The sequence below is a fragment of the Microcebus murinus genome, chromosome 16, assembly GCF_040939455.1.
Source record: "Microcebus murinus isolate Inina chromosome 16, M.murinus_Inina_mat1.0, whole genome shotgun sequence".
Taxonomy (NCBI): Eukaryota; Metazoa; Chordata; class Mammalia; order Primates; family Cheirogaleidae; genus Microcebus; species Microcebus murinus.
In genome coordinates, this window is record NC_134119.1 from 64,963,414 (window position 1) to 64,976,637 (window position 13,224).

At 52.0% G+C, this 13,224-nt stretch overlaps 2 protein-coding genes across 3 annotated transcripts in view; one reads left to right on the top strand and one right to left on the bottom strand.

Annotated features, from left to right (window-relative positions):
• SYMPK (symplekin scaffold protein) overlaps positions 1 to 5,010 on the bottom strand; it is a 35,855-nt gene extending 30,845 nt beyond the window's left edge. Inside the window, exons 1-3 of one of the 2 annotated variants that reach the window (XM_012761467.3) lie at positions 4,857 to 5,010; positions 367 to 490; positions 150 to 215 (exon numbers count right to left, since the gene is read on the bottom strand). In XM_012761467.3, the coding sequence (XP_012616921.1) occupies positions 150 to 215; positions 367 to 471 (171 nt within the window). In that variant the 5' untranslated portion in view covers positions 472 to 490; positions 4,857 to 5,010. The remainder of the gene's footprint in view (positions 1 to 149; positions 216 to 366; positions 491 to 4,856) is intronic. The other variant, XM_012761466.3, reaches the window with a different exon arrangement.
• A 789-nt stretch (positions 5,011 to 5,799) lies between these two features.
• Positions 5,800 to 12,891, top strand: FOXA3 (forkhead box A3). The gene is made up of 2 exons (XM_012761470.2): positions 5,800 to 5,978; positions 11,150 to 12,891. Exons 1-2 carry the CDS (start codon positions 5,910 to 5,912, stop codon positions 12,131 to 12,133), a joined length of 1,053 nt encoding a protein of 350 aa, XP_012616924.1. The 5' UTR covers positions 5,800 to 5,909; the 3' UTR covers positions 12,134 to 12,891.
• Positions 12,892 to 13,224: the final 333 nt, after the last annotated feature.

Here is a 13,224-nt window from a genome sequence, read left to right on the forward strand (position 1 = left end):
CACTCCTGCACAGCACTGAGCACCATGGTGGGCACATACTAAGTGTTTAAAAGTGGACACTAGTGTTAATACCAGTGTCTTCCTTCTCGGGTTCCCGTCCCCCACCCCTTGTCCTGCTCAGCCCAGGACCACCCCCATGCCCTCATCACCTGTCTGAGCACTGTGATCTTTGAGTCATTGGTGATCAGCGCTGCCTGGTTGAGGAGATCCACCACCTATAAGGAAGGGCAGAGGCAGGTGATGGTGCTAGCCCTGCCAGCCCAGTCCAGCCCCCTGCAGCACTCGCAGGGCTCTGCCACCTGGGGGTGGATTATCCAAAGACAGGGGCTACACCTCCCCACTCCACACCCTTCTGGCCACACCTACCCTCTCTGAGGTGGTCATGCCATCAATGCCTGGCCCCTCTTCTTGAGTAAAAAACTGTGATGCCACACTCCGGCGGGTGACGCTGTCCCCACTGTTGCTTGCCATGGCTGCCGTCAGGTGCTGCCTGGAAAAGACAGGGGATGGATCAAGCTCGGGGCCCCTGTGGATGGCCTGGCCTTGACTATCACCTCAATACCCACAAAGGGCTCAACCTTTCTTTCCAGCCTGTGCTTTCTCTGAGTAGCCTTCCAAAGCCCCTCTCCCCTCCAGGGTCTGTCCCTAGTTTACGTATATGTGCTTAGAGGTTGTAATCTGGGGGAGACTGCTGTCTCCCAGGCCAAAGCCTCACTCCAGTGCTTTACACATCGTGGGCCAACCCCAAACATCTGCTGAATGACTGACCAAATGAACACAGGGCAGCCGCCTCACTGATCTCTGTGCCTCCTGTCTCTCAATCTGGGCTGTACTCAGCACTGGCCACCAGAGCAAACTTTCTAAATCACAGCTCTAAGGAACACCAGTCGCAGAGCCCTGCACAAGAGGCTGGCTTAAGTATTGTTTCAGCCATTCTCTGGAACACTACAGAGCTGTTTTTAAAAGTGAGGGAGGGGGACTTGTGGGCATCTATCACTGGCAAAATTATGAAATGATTAATGCAAAAGGATATTATTTACAGCACTGTTTATAGCTGTATGATAGCAAAAGACTAGAAGCAACTCAAATGTTCTTAAATAGGGAGACGGGCTGAATAAGACACATAATAAAAGACTATGCTCTGGGAAGCCAGGGCAGGCGGACTGCTCGAGGTCAGGAGTTGGAGACCAGCTTGACCAAGAGCAAGACCCCATCTCTACTATAAATAGAAAGAAATTAATTGGCCAACTAAAAATATATAGAAAAAAATTAGCCGGGCATGGTGGCGCATGCCTGTAGTCCCAGCTACTCAGAATGCTGAGGCAGTAGGATTGCTTGAGCCCAGGAGTTTGAGGTTGCTGTGAGCTAGGCTGACGCCACAGCACTCACTCTAGCCTGGGCAACAAAGTGAGACACTGTCTCAAAAAAACCCAAAAACAAAAACAAAGAAAACAAAACAAAACTATGCAACTGTAAAGGAATGAGGGAGAATCAAGGGAATGAGGAAAATCTCAATACACTGATAGAGAGTGAAAACAAGCAACGTGGAAGACAATGTTCACTATATGCTCCCTTTTTTAAAAGAGAAATATGTTATAAAAGAAAAAAACTGAAAGATGAACCAAATGAAAGATGAAGAAGGCAACAAGGTAAAAGAAAACATTGGTGGATCTTAATGTATTGTAGCGAAAAAGATGCTAGCCCGCGTGGCATCACAGAACAATACACACAATTCAACCCATTTTTGTCAAGTTTCTATGTGTGTATTGTATACAGAATGACATCTGTGTACACAGAATGACCTGAGGCAAGAAACTTAACTTCTTTGGGTCTCAGTTTCCTCTTCTGTAAATGGGGATAGTACTGTGCCCTGCCTACCTCCTAGGACTATTCTGAGGATTAAATGAGTTAGTACACAAAGTAAACGTTAGATAAGTATAACTATTATTTTTATGTACATGGGAAAATATGTGAAGGATCTTAACTGTTAATGTTAACTCTTTTTTTTTTGAGACAGAGTCTCACTCTGTTGCCCAGGCTAGAGTGCCGTGGTGTCAGCCTCACTCAGCAAAGTCAAACTGCTGGGCTCAAGCGATCCTTCTGCCTCAGCCTCCCGAGTAGCTGGGACTACAGGCATGTGCCGCCATGTCTGGCTGATTTTTTCTATATATTTTTAGTTGGCCAACTAATTTCTATCTGTTTTTAGTAGAGATGGGGTCTCACTCTTGCTCAGACTGGTTTCAAACTCCTGACCTTGAGTGATCCTCCCACCTCGGCCTCCCAGAGTGCTAGGAGACTCTTAATATTAATTATAATAATTAACAATAATTTGGGGAGGGCAAAAAAGATATTTTTAAAAAAGAACAAGATCGATTGTATAAAGCAAGTCTTTACAGTAGGATCACACAGGTGTTTGCTGAATGACTATCGCCTCCTCCCTAGTTTCCCTGCTGCCTATCACCCCCATATTGTGCTCAGAGTCAGCCAAAATCCTTACCAAAGCCTAAAAGACCTCATAGAACCCGGCCTCTTCTACCTCTGTCCTTTTCTCCCCCTTAGCTGTCTGTTCCAGCCACTCTGGCCTCCTTGCTGTCCCGTGAACATGCCAAGCACACCGCTTCCTCAAAGCCTTTGTGCTCCTCCTCCCAGATATCAGCACAACTGCCTCCTTCCACCTTCAGGTCTCCACTCAAAAGTTTCTACAGGGATGGCTTCCCTGGCCACCCTATTTCAAATTTCAACTCCCTCTCCCTCCCCATCTGTGCTGTTTTATTTTTCTCCATGGCATTTATCATCAACACATTCACTTATAAGCTCTGTGAAGACAGAGATTTTTTTGGTGTTTGTTTACTTTATATATCCCCAGCATAGAATAGTGCTTGGCATCTAGTAGGTGCTCAATAAATATCTGCTGAACCAATCAACACTCCCACCAAAGGGCTTTCCCAATCACTGAGTTCAGAATCTCCTGCCCTTTCACTCTAGAATACTTGAAAAATAACAGCTAGTATTTACATTTAATATGTGCTGAGAGCAATTCTTTTACTCATTTAAATCTCATGACATCAACTCTTTTTTTTTTTTTTTTTTTTTTGAGACAGAGTCTCGCTTTGTTGTCCAGGCTAGAGTGAGTGCCGTGGCGTCAGCCTAGCTCACAGCAACCTCAAACTCCTGGGCTCGAGTTATCCTTCTGCCTCAGCCTCCCGAGTAGCTGGGACTACAGGCATGCACCACCATGCCTGGCTAATTTTTTATATATATATCAGTTGCCAATTAATTTCTTTCTATTTATAGTAGAGACGGGGTCTCGCTCTTGCTCAGGCTGGTTTTGAACTCCTGACCTTGAGCAATCCGCCCGCCTTGGCCTCCCAAGAGCTAGGATTACAGGCGTGAGCCACAGCGCCCGGCCCAACTCTTTAAGTATTATCTTCCATCTTTATTTTAAAGACGAAGAAATCGAAGACCAGAGAGGTAAAGTCTCTTGACCTAAGGCACACAGCTTCTAAGAGGCAGAACCAGCAGTGTGGTTGCAGAATCTATCTTCCTTACCATTGTGCTATACATAATGTCTGTCTGAAACGAATTGTTTTTCCACCCCAGTTCTGTTCATGTAAGCCAAGAAGCATGGCTACCCGACAACCAGCATACTGGGGCCCTCAACCAAAGTATAATAAACCTTTCTACTTTTTTCATGATGATAATGCATCAAGATCCACCAAAATTTTTTACTGTTTCCTTCCTCTTCTGTTTTTTCATTTATGCTTTCCAGTTGTTTTTTGTTCCTTTTTTTAAATATCAGATGCCTTTCCGCCCATTCAGTTCTTTAAAAACATATATACACATTTCCTCTTCTTTTGCAAAAAGGGAGCACACAATAAATATTATCTTCCACTTTACCTGTTTTCACTTAATATGCTAAGTGGTATATTAGTATACAAAGGGGAAGCCACTCTATCATGCATAGAGATTTTCTTCATTCTCTTCTCCTTTCTCCATCATTCCTTTTTACAGTTGCACAGTATTTTATTCTGTGGAGGTATTATAGTTTTTTAAGCCTGTCTTCCAATTTCAGAGCATCTGTGATGTTTGCAGTCCTTTGCTACAATCAACAGTGTCATTGTTTTCCCATCCCTCCCCGAGTACTCCCTATGGAGTACCCTTCCCACTCCCACCTGGGAATATGACCATTCCCCTGTTTTATCCCGCAGAGTGGCTCTAGGAGTATCTCATTCATTCAACGAACAGTAACTGGGTATCTCCAGTGTGATGGGCGCAGTGCTGGGAACACAGCGGTGACCAAGACACACCCAGTTCCCACCCTCATGGAACTCACGGTCACAGACATAATCAAAGAGTACACAGATAAAGGTCTAATAACAAATCAGACCACACGTGACATGAAGGAAAGAACGGGCGAATTTCAGGATGCAGGGCTTCGCAGAGGAAGTGACGTTCGCGCCGAGACCCGAAGGATGAATGGGACTTGGCCAGGCAGAATGAGTAAAAGGATGTTGCAGGCAGAGGGGGCAGCCTGTGCAAAAACACTGACGCGGGAAGGCGCATGGCAAGTTTGAGGAACCGAAAGGCCAATGCAGCCGGACGAAGTGGGGAAGGAGCAAAGAGACACAGTCCAGACCAGCGAGGTCTGCGGGGCGGACGCTCCTGGAGGGCCACGTTGGAACTTTGCCCTGCGGGCACTAGGGAGCCAAGGAAGGGTCCTGAGCAGGGGAAGAAACAGGGGTCCCGAATGCCACTGCTCCCCTCTCCTCGCAGCGGCCCTCCCGTAGCCTGAGTCCCTGCCTCTTCAGGGCTCCTCCTCCCTTCGTCCCCGGGCTCTCACGCCGCCTTCCGCTCACCACGGCTCGGGCCTCCGTCCCCCTCGCGCCCCCTCAGCAGCGCCTCTTCACATACGCTGCCGCCGCCGCCATCTTCCGTTCGCCGCCAGGAACATTGCGCACGCGCCACACGCGCAGGGCCGCCGGGAAATGGAGTCCAGACCGCGACCCGCTCCCGCCCTCGCCTCCAGCTACGCGAGCCTCCTCTCGCAGACTACGCCGGGGCGGCCCTTCGTTTCCGGCCTTCGTGCACCATGCCTTGTGGGAAATGTAGTCCCCCTTGCCAGCGGCACCGGGCGGAAAGGGAGCTCGAGGATTCTGGGAAATGCAGTTCTCGGTGATTCTTCGTCCCTGGACGGCTGGTTGGTGTTAGTGGAAAGTCCCGACGGCGAAGCTGCTAGGTCTTGGAGCCGGTCCTTTGCCTGAGTTGGATCTGAGCAGAGGCCCCGATCCCTGCCACCTTTGGTCCTGACCCTTTACATGGTCTGAAGCATTTCTGGCCGTCGGAAGCCGCAGTCTTCCCCTCTGTCCAACGGGAATGTGATTTTGAGGGTGTCTTATGGGTCCTCATAGTGAGTGGCATGCAGGCACCCCTGGAGTCCACAGCGCTCTGAGCCCCTTCCTTCGCGGCGGCCATGCCAAGCTCTGCCTTTTCGCCCTCTCAGGTTGAGATGATGAAACCTCCTGGGACAGAAAGTCCCCAGAGTTCTGTTCTCTGGGGCCGTGGTATCGGCGCTGTCTTCCACCACGGCTCCCCGCTCTTCAGCCACCTCCGGCTTCCCCGTCCCGGGGCTGCGGCTCCCGGCGCCTGAGGTCTGTCTTCTCACAATCCCGCAGGGGGCGCCCCAGCCCGAGCGCGCCGCCCGCGGGGAGGCGGGATGGGAGCCCGGGGCGGGTGTGGGGGGGTGTCCCGGCTATAAAGCGTGGCCGCCTCCCACGGCGCCGGGACAGCTGGACCCGGGGCGGTCGGACGGGCGGGCGCCGGTCGAACTCGGGCCGTGCCCGCGGCCAGAGCCGAAGCACTCCGCTCCCCCGGGGCCAGAGCGGGGGCGGGTGGGGGCGCAGGCCCGGGGGATGCTGGGCTCGGTGAAGATGGAGGCTCATGACCTGGCCGAGTGGAGCTACTACCCGGAGGCGGGCGAGGTGTGTCCTCGGGGATGGCGGAGCGGGAAGTGGGGGGCAGGTATCGAGGTGCGGGCTTAAATGGAGCGGGGACCGGGGTTGGGGGCTCAAACGGGGGCCAAGACACCTAGTTGCGGAGTCTAGGAACTAGGGACTTGGAGACCAGGTGTGGGAGTCAGGGACGGGGACGAGCCATGGGAGCGCGGGATAGGCAGGCTACTCGCGGCCACGACTTAAATGGAAGTAAGGAAAATTTAGGTCACACCTTAAGCATGAGAGCCTGGTGTCTTGGCCCCAAAATGCTAGGGATTAAAATTAACAAGCCAAAGATAGGAATCAGAGCTTCAGGGTGGAGGACAGAGTTTAGGCGTTTCAGGAAATGGGGTTCAAAGTTGGGGGACAGATGGAGACTAAGAGATGGAAGAGTTCACCATTAAGGCAAGTCAGCGGTGGGAGCTCAGGGCTGGAACATAGTGTTAAAGATGGGGCTGCGGGAGTGGAAATCAGAATTTAGGTTCAAGGATAAGGATTGGCTGGTGATCTAAGACAGGGTCAGAAATGGGTTGGTGCTCAGGGGTAAGAGATGGATGGAGGCACTCAGATGTGAAGCTTCATTTGGGAGTCTGAAATAACAGGTGGCTCAGAGTTGGGGCTTGGATAGATTGGGGCCCCCAGATGGGGTCAGTTGGGGACCTGAGAGTAGGAAATGCGGACATCAACATTGGTATCTCTACCCACGACCCTCACCAGGGGCTGCAGCGTTTCAGATAGTGCATCTCCCCGCACCCTTGTCCAGCAACCCTTAGCAATTGCTGAAGTCCTCATCCAATCTGAGAGTTATGCGGGTCTAGACACTTAGATTCCTAATCTGGAAGGGAACCGTGGGCTTGAGGAGGAGGTGTGGTGCTGGGATGGCTGGGTTCTCCAGGGAGGCAAGACCTGGTAGTTATAGGGACCCCAGTGTGCCCGAATCTTGGATATGGGGCTCAAAGCTGTAGAATGGGGACTCCTGGAACCCCAGGCTTTTGGGGCTTGGCCAGCTGCCCGGGAGGGGCCAGTCCTGGGTGTGGGGAGGTGTGAGGTGCACGTGGAGTGGGGGGCAGGGCCAACTGGGGAAGAGATTGGGAGTGTTGAGAGGTGGAGGTGGGGCGGCTGGAGGTATCAGTTGTAGAATGGGGAAGGCAGAGACCAGGGTGGAAGGTGCAGGCTCCCAGGTAGAGGGGATCCCTGAGTCACGGTTTAAGGGAACCAACTATAAATCACTATCTCAGGGTCACATCTTAAGAAGTAAATTGCAGGATTGCTTGAGCCCAGGAGTTTGAGGTTGCTGTGAGCTAGGCTGACACCACAGCACTCTAGCCTGGGCAACAGAGTAAGACTCTGTCTCAAAAAAAAAAAAAAGAAGTAAATCGTGGGGGTCTAGTCAGGAGGAGTCAAAATTGGGGGCACAGTCTGGATGGATCCAAGTTTAGAGGACAACGTGTATGGAAATTGTGTGAGAAAGGAAGGGGGACATATTGAGGACAGATGGCAAATTGTGGAAGAACAGATATGGGGGGGCTAGAAATCATTTGGGGGATTCTGTCTGAGGGTCCCCACCATCTTCCCATCAGGTGAGCCAACCTCTTCCCCTTGGGTCAGAACCATGGGCAGAGAATATCTGTATTCAACTTGCAACTGAGAACCCCCAAAGCACCTCTTGCCTACAGCACTCTTCTGCTGGGGTGATATTGAAGGCTGCTCCCTGCCCAAAGGAAGCTTGGGAAATTACCACCCTGGGCATCCCTGCTGGCCTCAGGTTCCTGCAGATCAGCTGGCCCAGCTGCTCCCCCACTTTAGAGATGGCAAATCTAAGCCCGGAAGAGTGCCGGGGTCCTGGGTTGAGTCTGGGACTAGAAAACGAGGCTTCTGGCTTCACACTACTTTCCTCTGCTCCCTGTCACACCCTTTCCCCAGAGACAATAAGGAAATAAAAAAGAAGAAATTCTAGCCTCCTAATGTAGGGGTGCAGGTCCCCTGTGGGCTTTCCCCCCAATCTCAGCCCCACCCTGGCGGGGGAGATCCGGTTCAGACCCGGACACCAGGGCTTCATCCCAGCCCTGGGCGTGGGAAAGCCTAGGGTGGATTAGGGCAGCTGGAGTGCTTGAGGTCAGACCTCAAGGAGGACTTCCGGGAGGGTGGAGAGCCAGAAAAGGGAGGCCCCGGGGTCCCAATCTGTCGTACTCTGAGATACCAGAGAGCCGGACTAGGTTGGAGAAGGAGGGTGGGGGGGTCATAGGGATTTAGGAACTCTCTGTGTACCCCCCTGAATCCAGCACCTTCTCCACTCCTCTTTCCTTATCCTGGGGAGGGGGTAGAAGCCACCAACCAGCGGGGAGACCGGGGCGTGGGGGGAGGGGAGAGCTGTGGCTCCAATTTCACCTGGAGACTTCTGGGGAGCTGCAGATGGAGGAAATGGGACAGAGAGATACACAGATGTGCTGAAGGAGGAAGGGGGTGCAGGCAGGAGGGGAGAGGGGTGCAGATTGAGGTGTAGATGGGGGAGAGACAGTGCCACGGAGGGGAGAAAGAGACGGGGAAAGAGAGATGGGGGAACAGATGGAGATGGGGGAGGGGAAGGAGTTAAACGTACTGAGACAGGGACAGAGAGGGACAGATAAACACAGAGACAGAAACAGCCAACAGAGAGATTCAAAGAGACGAGAGAAAAGAGCTACCTGGAGAGACATTTGAAGTAGAGAGGGCAGAGTTTCTTCACTCAGGCCTGGGGTTGGTTGCCACCTGGCCCTGGCCCCCTAAGGGACCCTGGTAAGAACCTTTTCTCTCTGGACCTTGGGACGTGCAGACACTTAAAGTGGCAGGGACTAGACAGTATCCACTAACCCGCAGCCACCGTGGCTTTGGCCAGAGCTATATATAGCAGCAACCTCAGTGCCATGAGACCCCAGGCTGCAGGAGAGGACAGGGCAGAAGGGCACATGGGGGATGGGAGAGAGAGGTTTGGGAGATGGTGCGTGAGAGGAGCAGTTACAGACAGAAAGAGAGAAACCATGGTCCAGTGCTTTTGTTTTCCTTGTTTATCCTGTTCACTGTTGTCTTCCTGCTAGACTGTCAGCTCCCTGAGGGCAGGCATTTCTGTCTGTCTTGTTCACTGCCTTGATAGCATGATGCAAAATACAGGTCTGGAGCCAGACTGCCTTGGATGCAGAATCCCAGTTCTACTCCTTCCTTGCTGTGTGACCCCAACAACCTCTCTGGGCCTTGGCTCATTCAGCTGTAAAATGGGCAACATAATAACGCCTCCCCCCATGGCACGATTGTAAAGATTAAAGGAGACCGTTCCCGTGGGGTGCTTGGAGCAGTGCCTGGCAGAGTAGCTGGCCGATAAGTACTTGTTGAATGGATGACAGATTATACAGGGTTATTTAGAGAGATGTAACAATGCCTACCTTGTTTCATTGAGCTTAAGATGTACCTTTTTCCCCCATTTAAACATTTCCAAAAATGAGATGCATGTACAGTCAATGGTGTCTAAGGATTTTAATTGAGTGTTTTTTCCTATTTGTATATAAAATAACACTGCAACTTACAGTGAAGTCTTAGATTTGAAGATATACAGTAAATAAACAGACAATGTATATTAGATTGAAATGTGTGATTTCTGATATTCAAGCATTTTGATCTATATATAAAAACTAATTTTATGGCCGGGCGCTGTGGCTCACGCCTGTAATCCTAGCTCTTGGGAGGCCGAGGCGGGCGGATTGCTCAAGGTCAGGAGTTCAAAACCAGCCTGAGCAAGAGCGAGACCCCGTCTCTACTATAAATAGAAAGAAATTAATTGGCCAACTGATATATATATATATAAAAAAAAAAAAAATTAGCCGGGCATGGTGGCGCATGCCTGTAGTCCCAGCTACTTGGGAGGCTGAGGCAGAAGGATCACTCGAGCCCAGGAGTTTGAGGTTGCTGTGAGCTAGGCTGACGCCACGGCACTCACTCTAGCCTGGACAACAAAGTGAGACTCTGTCTCAAAAAAAAAAAAAAAAAAAAAAAAAAAAAAAAAACTAATTTTATAACCTAAAACATTGATGGAGAGCTACATATATATATTAGATTGTTAGAGAGTTATAATAACTACTTATTATTAAAATTATTAAAATCTTGTTGGTCTCAGGACCCCTTCACCCTCTTAAAAATTATCGAGGATCTCAAACACTTTCTGTTGACATGAGTTATGTATATCAATATTTACTGTATTTAAAAATTAAAACTGAGAAATTTAAAAAATATGTATTGAGGCCGGGCGCTGTGGCTCACGCCTGTAATCCTAGCTCTTGGGAGGCCGAGGCGGGCGGATTGCTCAAGGTCAGGAGTTCAAAACCAGCCTGAGCAAGAGCGAGACCCCGTCTCTACTATAAATAGAAAGAAATTAATTGGCCAACTGATATATATATAAAAAATTAGCCAGGCATGGTGGCGCATGCCTGTAGTCCCAGCTACTCGGGAGGCTGAGGCAGAAGGATCACTCAAGCCCAGGAGTTTGAGGTTGCTGTGAGCTAGGCTGACGCCACGGCACTCACTCTAGCCTGGACAACAAAGTGAGACTCTGTCTCAAAAAAAAAAAAAAAAAAAATATGTATTGATTCATTTTTAGATGGCAGTCATTTGTTAGTGTAAATAAAGTATTTTTATTAAAATAACTATATTTCAAAAAAAATTAGCAAGAACAGCAGCACTGTTTCATTTTTGCAAATCAAGTCTGGCTCAATAGAAGAAAGCTGTATTCTCATAGCTGCTTCTATTGCGACGTCACATGTCACTCATGAGAAAGAGTGAAAAAGGCCAGTAATATCTTCGCATTATTTTGAAAATAGTTTTGACTTTGTGGATACCCTAAAAGGGTTTCAAGGAATCCCCAGGGTGTCCCAGACCCTGGAGGACCACCAAAAGCATGACCTTGAGTATATGGGGGGAGGGATAGAGTAGGGGTGAGATGGGGGAGAGGAGGGGGCAGAGAGGGGGTGCATTGGGAGGGGGAGATGGCTGTCTACAGAGAGAGGTAGTGGTGCAAGGTTCCTATACAGGAGGCAGGACAGACAGATGGACACACGGTGGGTCCTGCGATCCTTTGCTGACCAACAGAGTGGAGCCCCACTGATCCCTCCCCGTCTCTCTTTCTCTCCCTGCAGGTCTATTCTCCAGTGACCCCGGTGCCCACCATGGCCCCCCTCAACTCCTACATGACCCTGAACCCCCTAAGCTCTCCCTACCCTCCCGGGGGGCTCCCAGCCTCCCCACTGCCCTCAGGCCCCCTGGCACCCCCGGCTCCCGCAGCGCCCCTGGGGCCCACCTTCCCAGGCCTGGGAGCCAGCAGCGGTGGAGGCAGCAGCTCAGGGTACGGGGGCCCGGGCCCAGGGCTGGTGCCCGGGAAGGAGATGCCGAAAGGGTACCGGCGGCCCCTGGCGCACGCCAAGCCACCCTATTCCTACATCTCGCTCATCACCATGGCGATCCAGCAGGCGCCGGGCAAGATGCTGACGCTGAGCGAGATCTACCAGTGGATCATGGACCTTTTCCCCTACTACCGGGAGAACCAGCAGCGCTGGCAGAACTCCATCCGCCACTCGCTGTCTTTTAACGACTGCTTTGTCAAGGTGGCACGCTCCCCAGACAAGCCGGGCAAGGGCTCCTACTGGGCCCTGCACCCCAGCTCAGGGAACATGTTTGAGAATGGCTGCTACCTGCGCCGCCAGAAACGCTTCAAGCTGGAGGAAAAGGCGAAAAAAGGTGGCAGTGGGGCGGCCGCCACCAGGAACGGGACAGGGGCTGCCACGGCGACCACCACCCCGGCTGCCACAGTCGCCTCCACGCCCCAGCCCCCGCCTCCAGCCCCGGAGCCTGAGGCTCAGGGCAGGGAAGAGGTGGGGGCTCTGGACTGTGGCTCACCCCCTCCCTCCACCCCCTACTTCACTGGCCTGGAGCTCCCAGGGGAGCTGAAGCTGGACGCACCCTACAACTTCAACCACCCTTTCTCCATCAACAACCTGATGTCGGAACAGACGCCGGCGCCTCCCAAACTGGACGTGGGGTTCGGGGGCTATGGGGCTGAAGGTGGGGAGCCGGGGGTCTACTACCAGGGCCTCTATTCCCGCTCCCTGCTCAATGCATCCTAGCTGGGGGCAGCGGGGACACGGCGGTGGTGTGGCTGTAGCTCACAGCATCAGGCTCTTGGGGCCTGATCCTTCTGGTGACACTTTGCTTGTCACATTGGGTAACATCTTGGTCCATCTGTTCCTTACTGTGATGACTGCTGTCTCTGTGAGCATCATTTTGGTCTATCAGGTACTGTGATATCTTGGTGGACCCACTGGGTACCTGGAAGACTGCCATGTTGGTTGGCGTTATTGGTTGATCCACTGAGTGCTTCGATGGCCGCCATCTGGGATGCCGTCTCGGTGGGTCCTCTGGGTGCTGTGATGGACATCTCCTGACTGACCCTTGGGTGTGGAGGTGATACCATTTCATCTCCTTTGACCCATTGGGAGCTGTGGTCACTTCTTTCTTGGTGGACTTCTTGGCATAGCATATGCCAAGTTGGCCACCATCCTGGAGAACACCTTTTTTGGCCCATTGAGTGCTTTGATGGCCACCCTACTGGCTGGGTGACTTTATCAGTGGGCCACTGTGCCCCATGATAGCCACCACAGCCTCATGGTGGCTGAGCCATCACCATCTCTTTGGTGTGGGTTGGGTGAAGGGTGGAGGTGAGAATACACCTTGGTTTTCTCTGAAGGCCATCTGCCTCTCTGGTCCAGGGGGGACCCGAAAGGGCTGGTCAGGGTGTGGGGAATGTCTACTGAAGTCTGGTTCTTGCCTGGGAAGCGGGGCACTGGCTGTGTTTGACCATTAAAGGCACCATTGCCACCTCTTAGGAATGTCTCTCTTCCTTGGCGGGTAAGCCCTGTGGGGCCGAACACCCGGATTTCTGTCCCCCCGGCCCCTCGCCTTCCTTACCCTAGAGCTGGCTGCCTCTGGGGGAGGGGCTGAGGGAGGCATCGACCTGACCTTTGGCTCTTTGCTGTCCCTGACCCCAAGGACAGTTTGCTCACAGATAGCAGCCCCCGCAGCAGTGGGGCCAGGGCAGCAGGGGGAGGTGGCTCTGCGGTGACCAAGGCCATCTCCCTACCCCCACTTCCCAGTCACACACACCCCTCTAGCTCTGAGGCTCAGGCAGCCTAGGGGCTGCTCAATTTTTGGCTAAGCT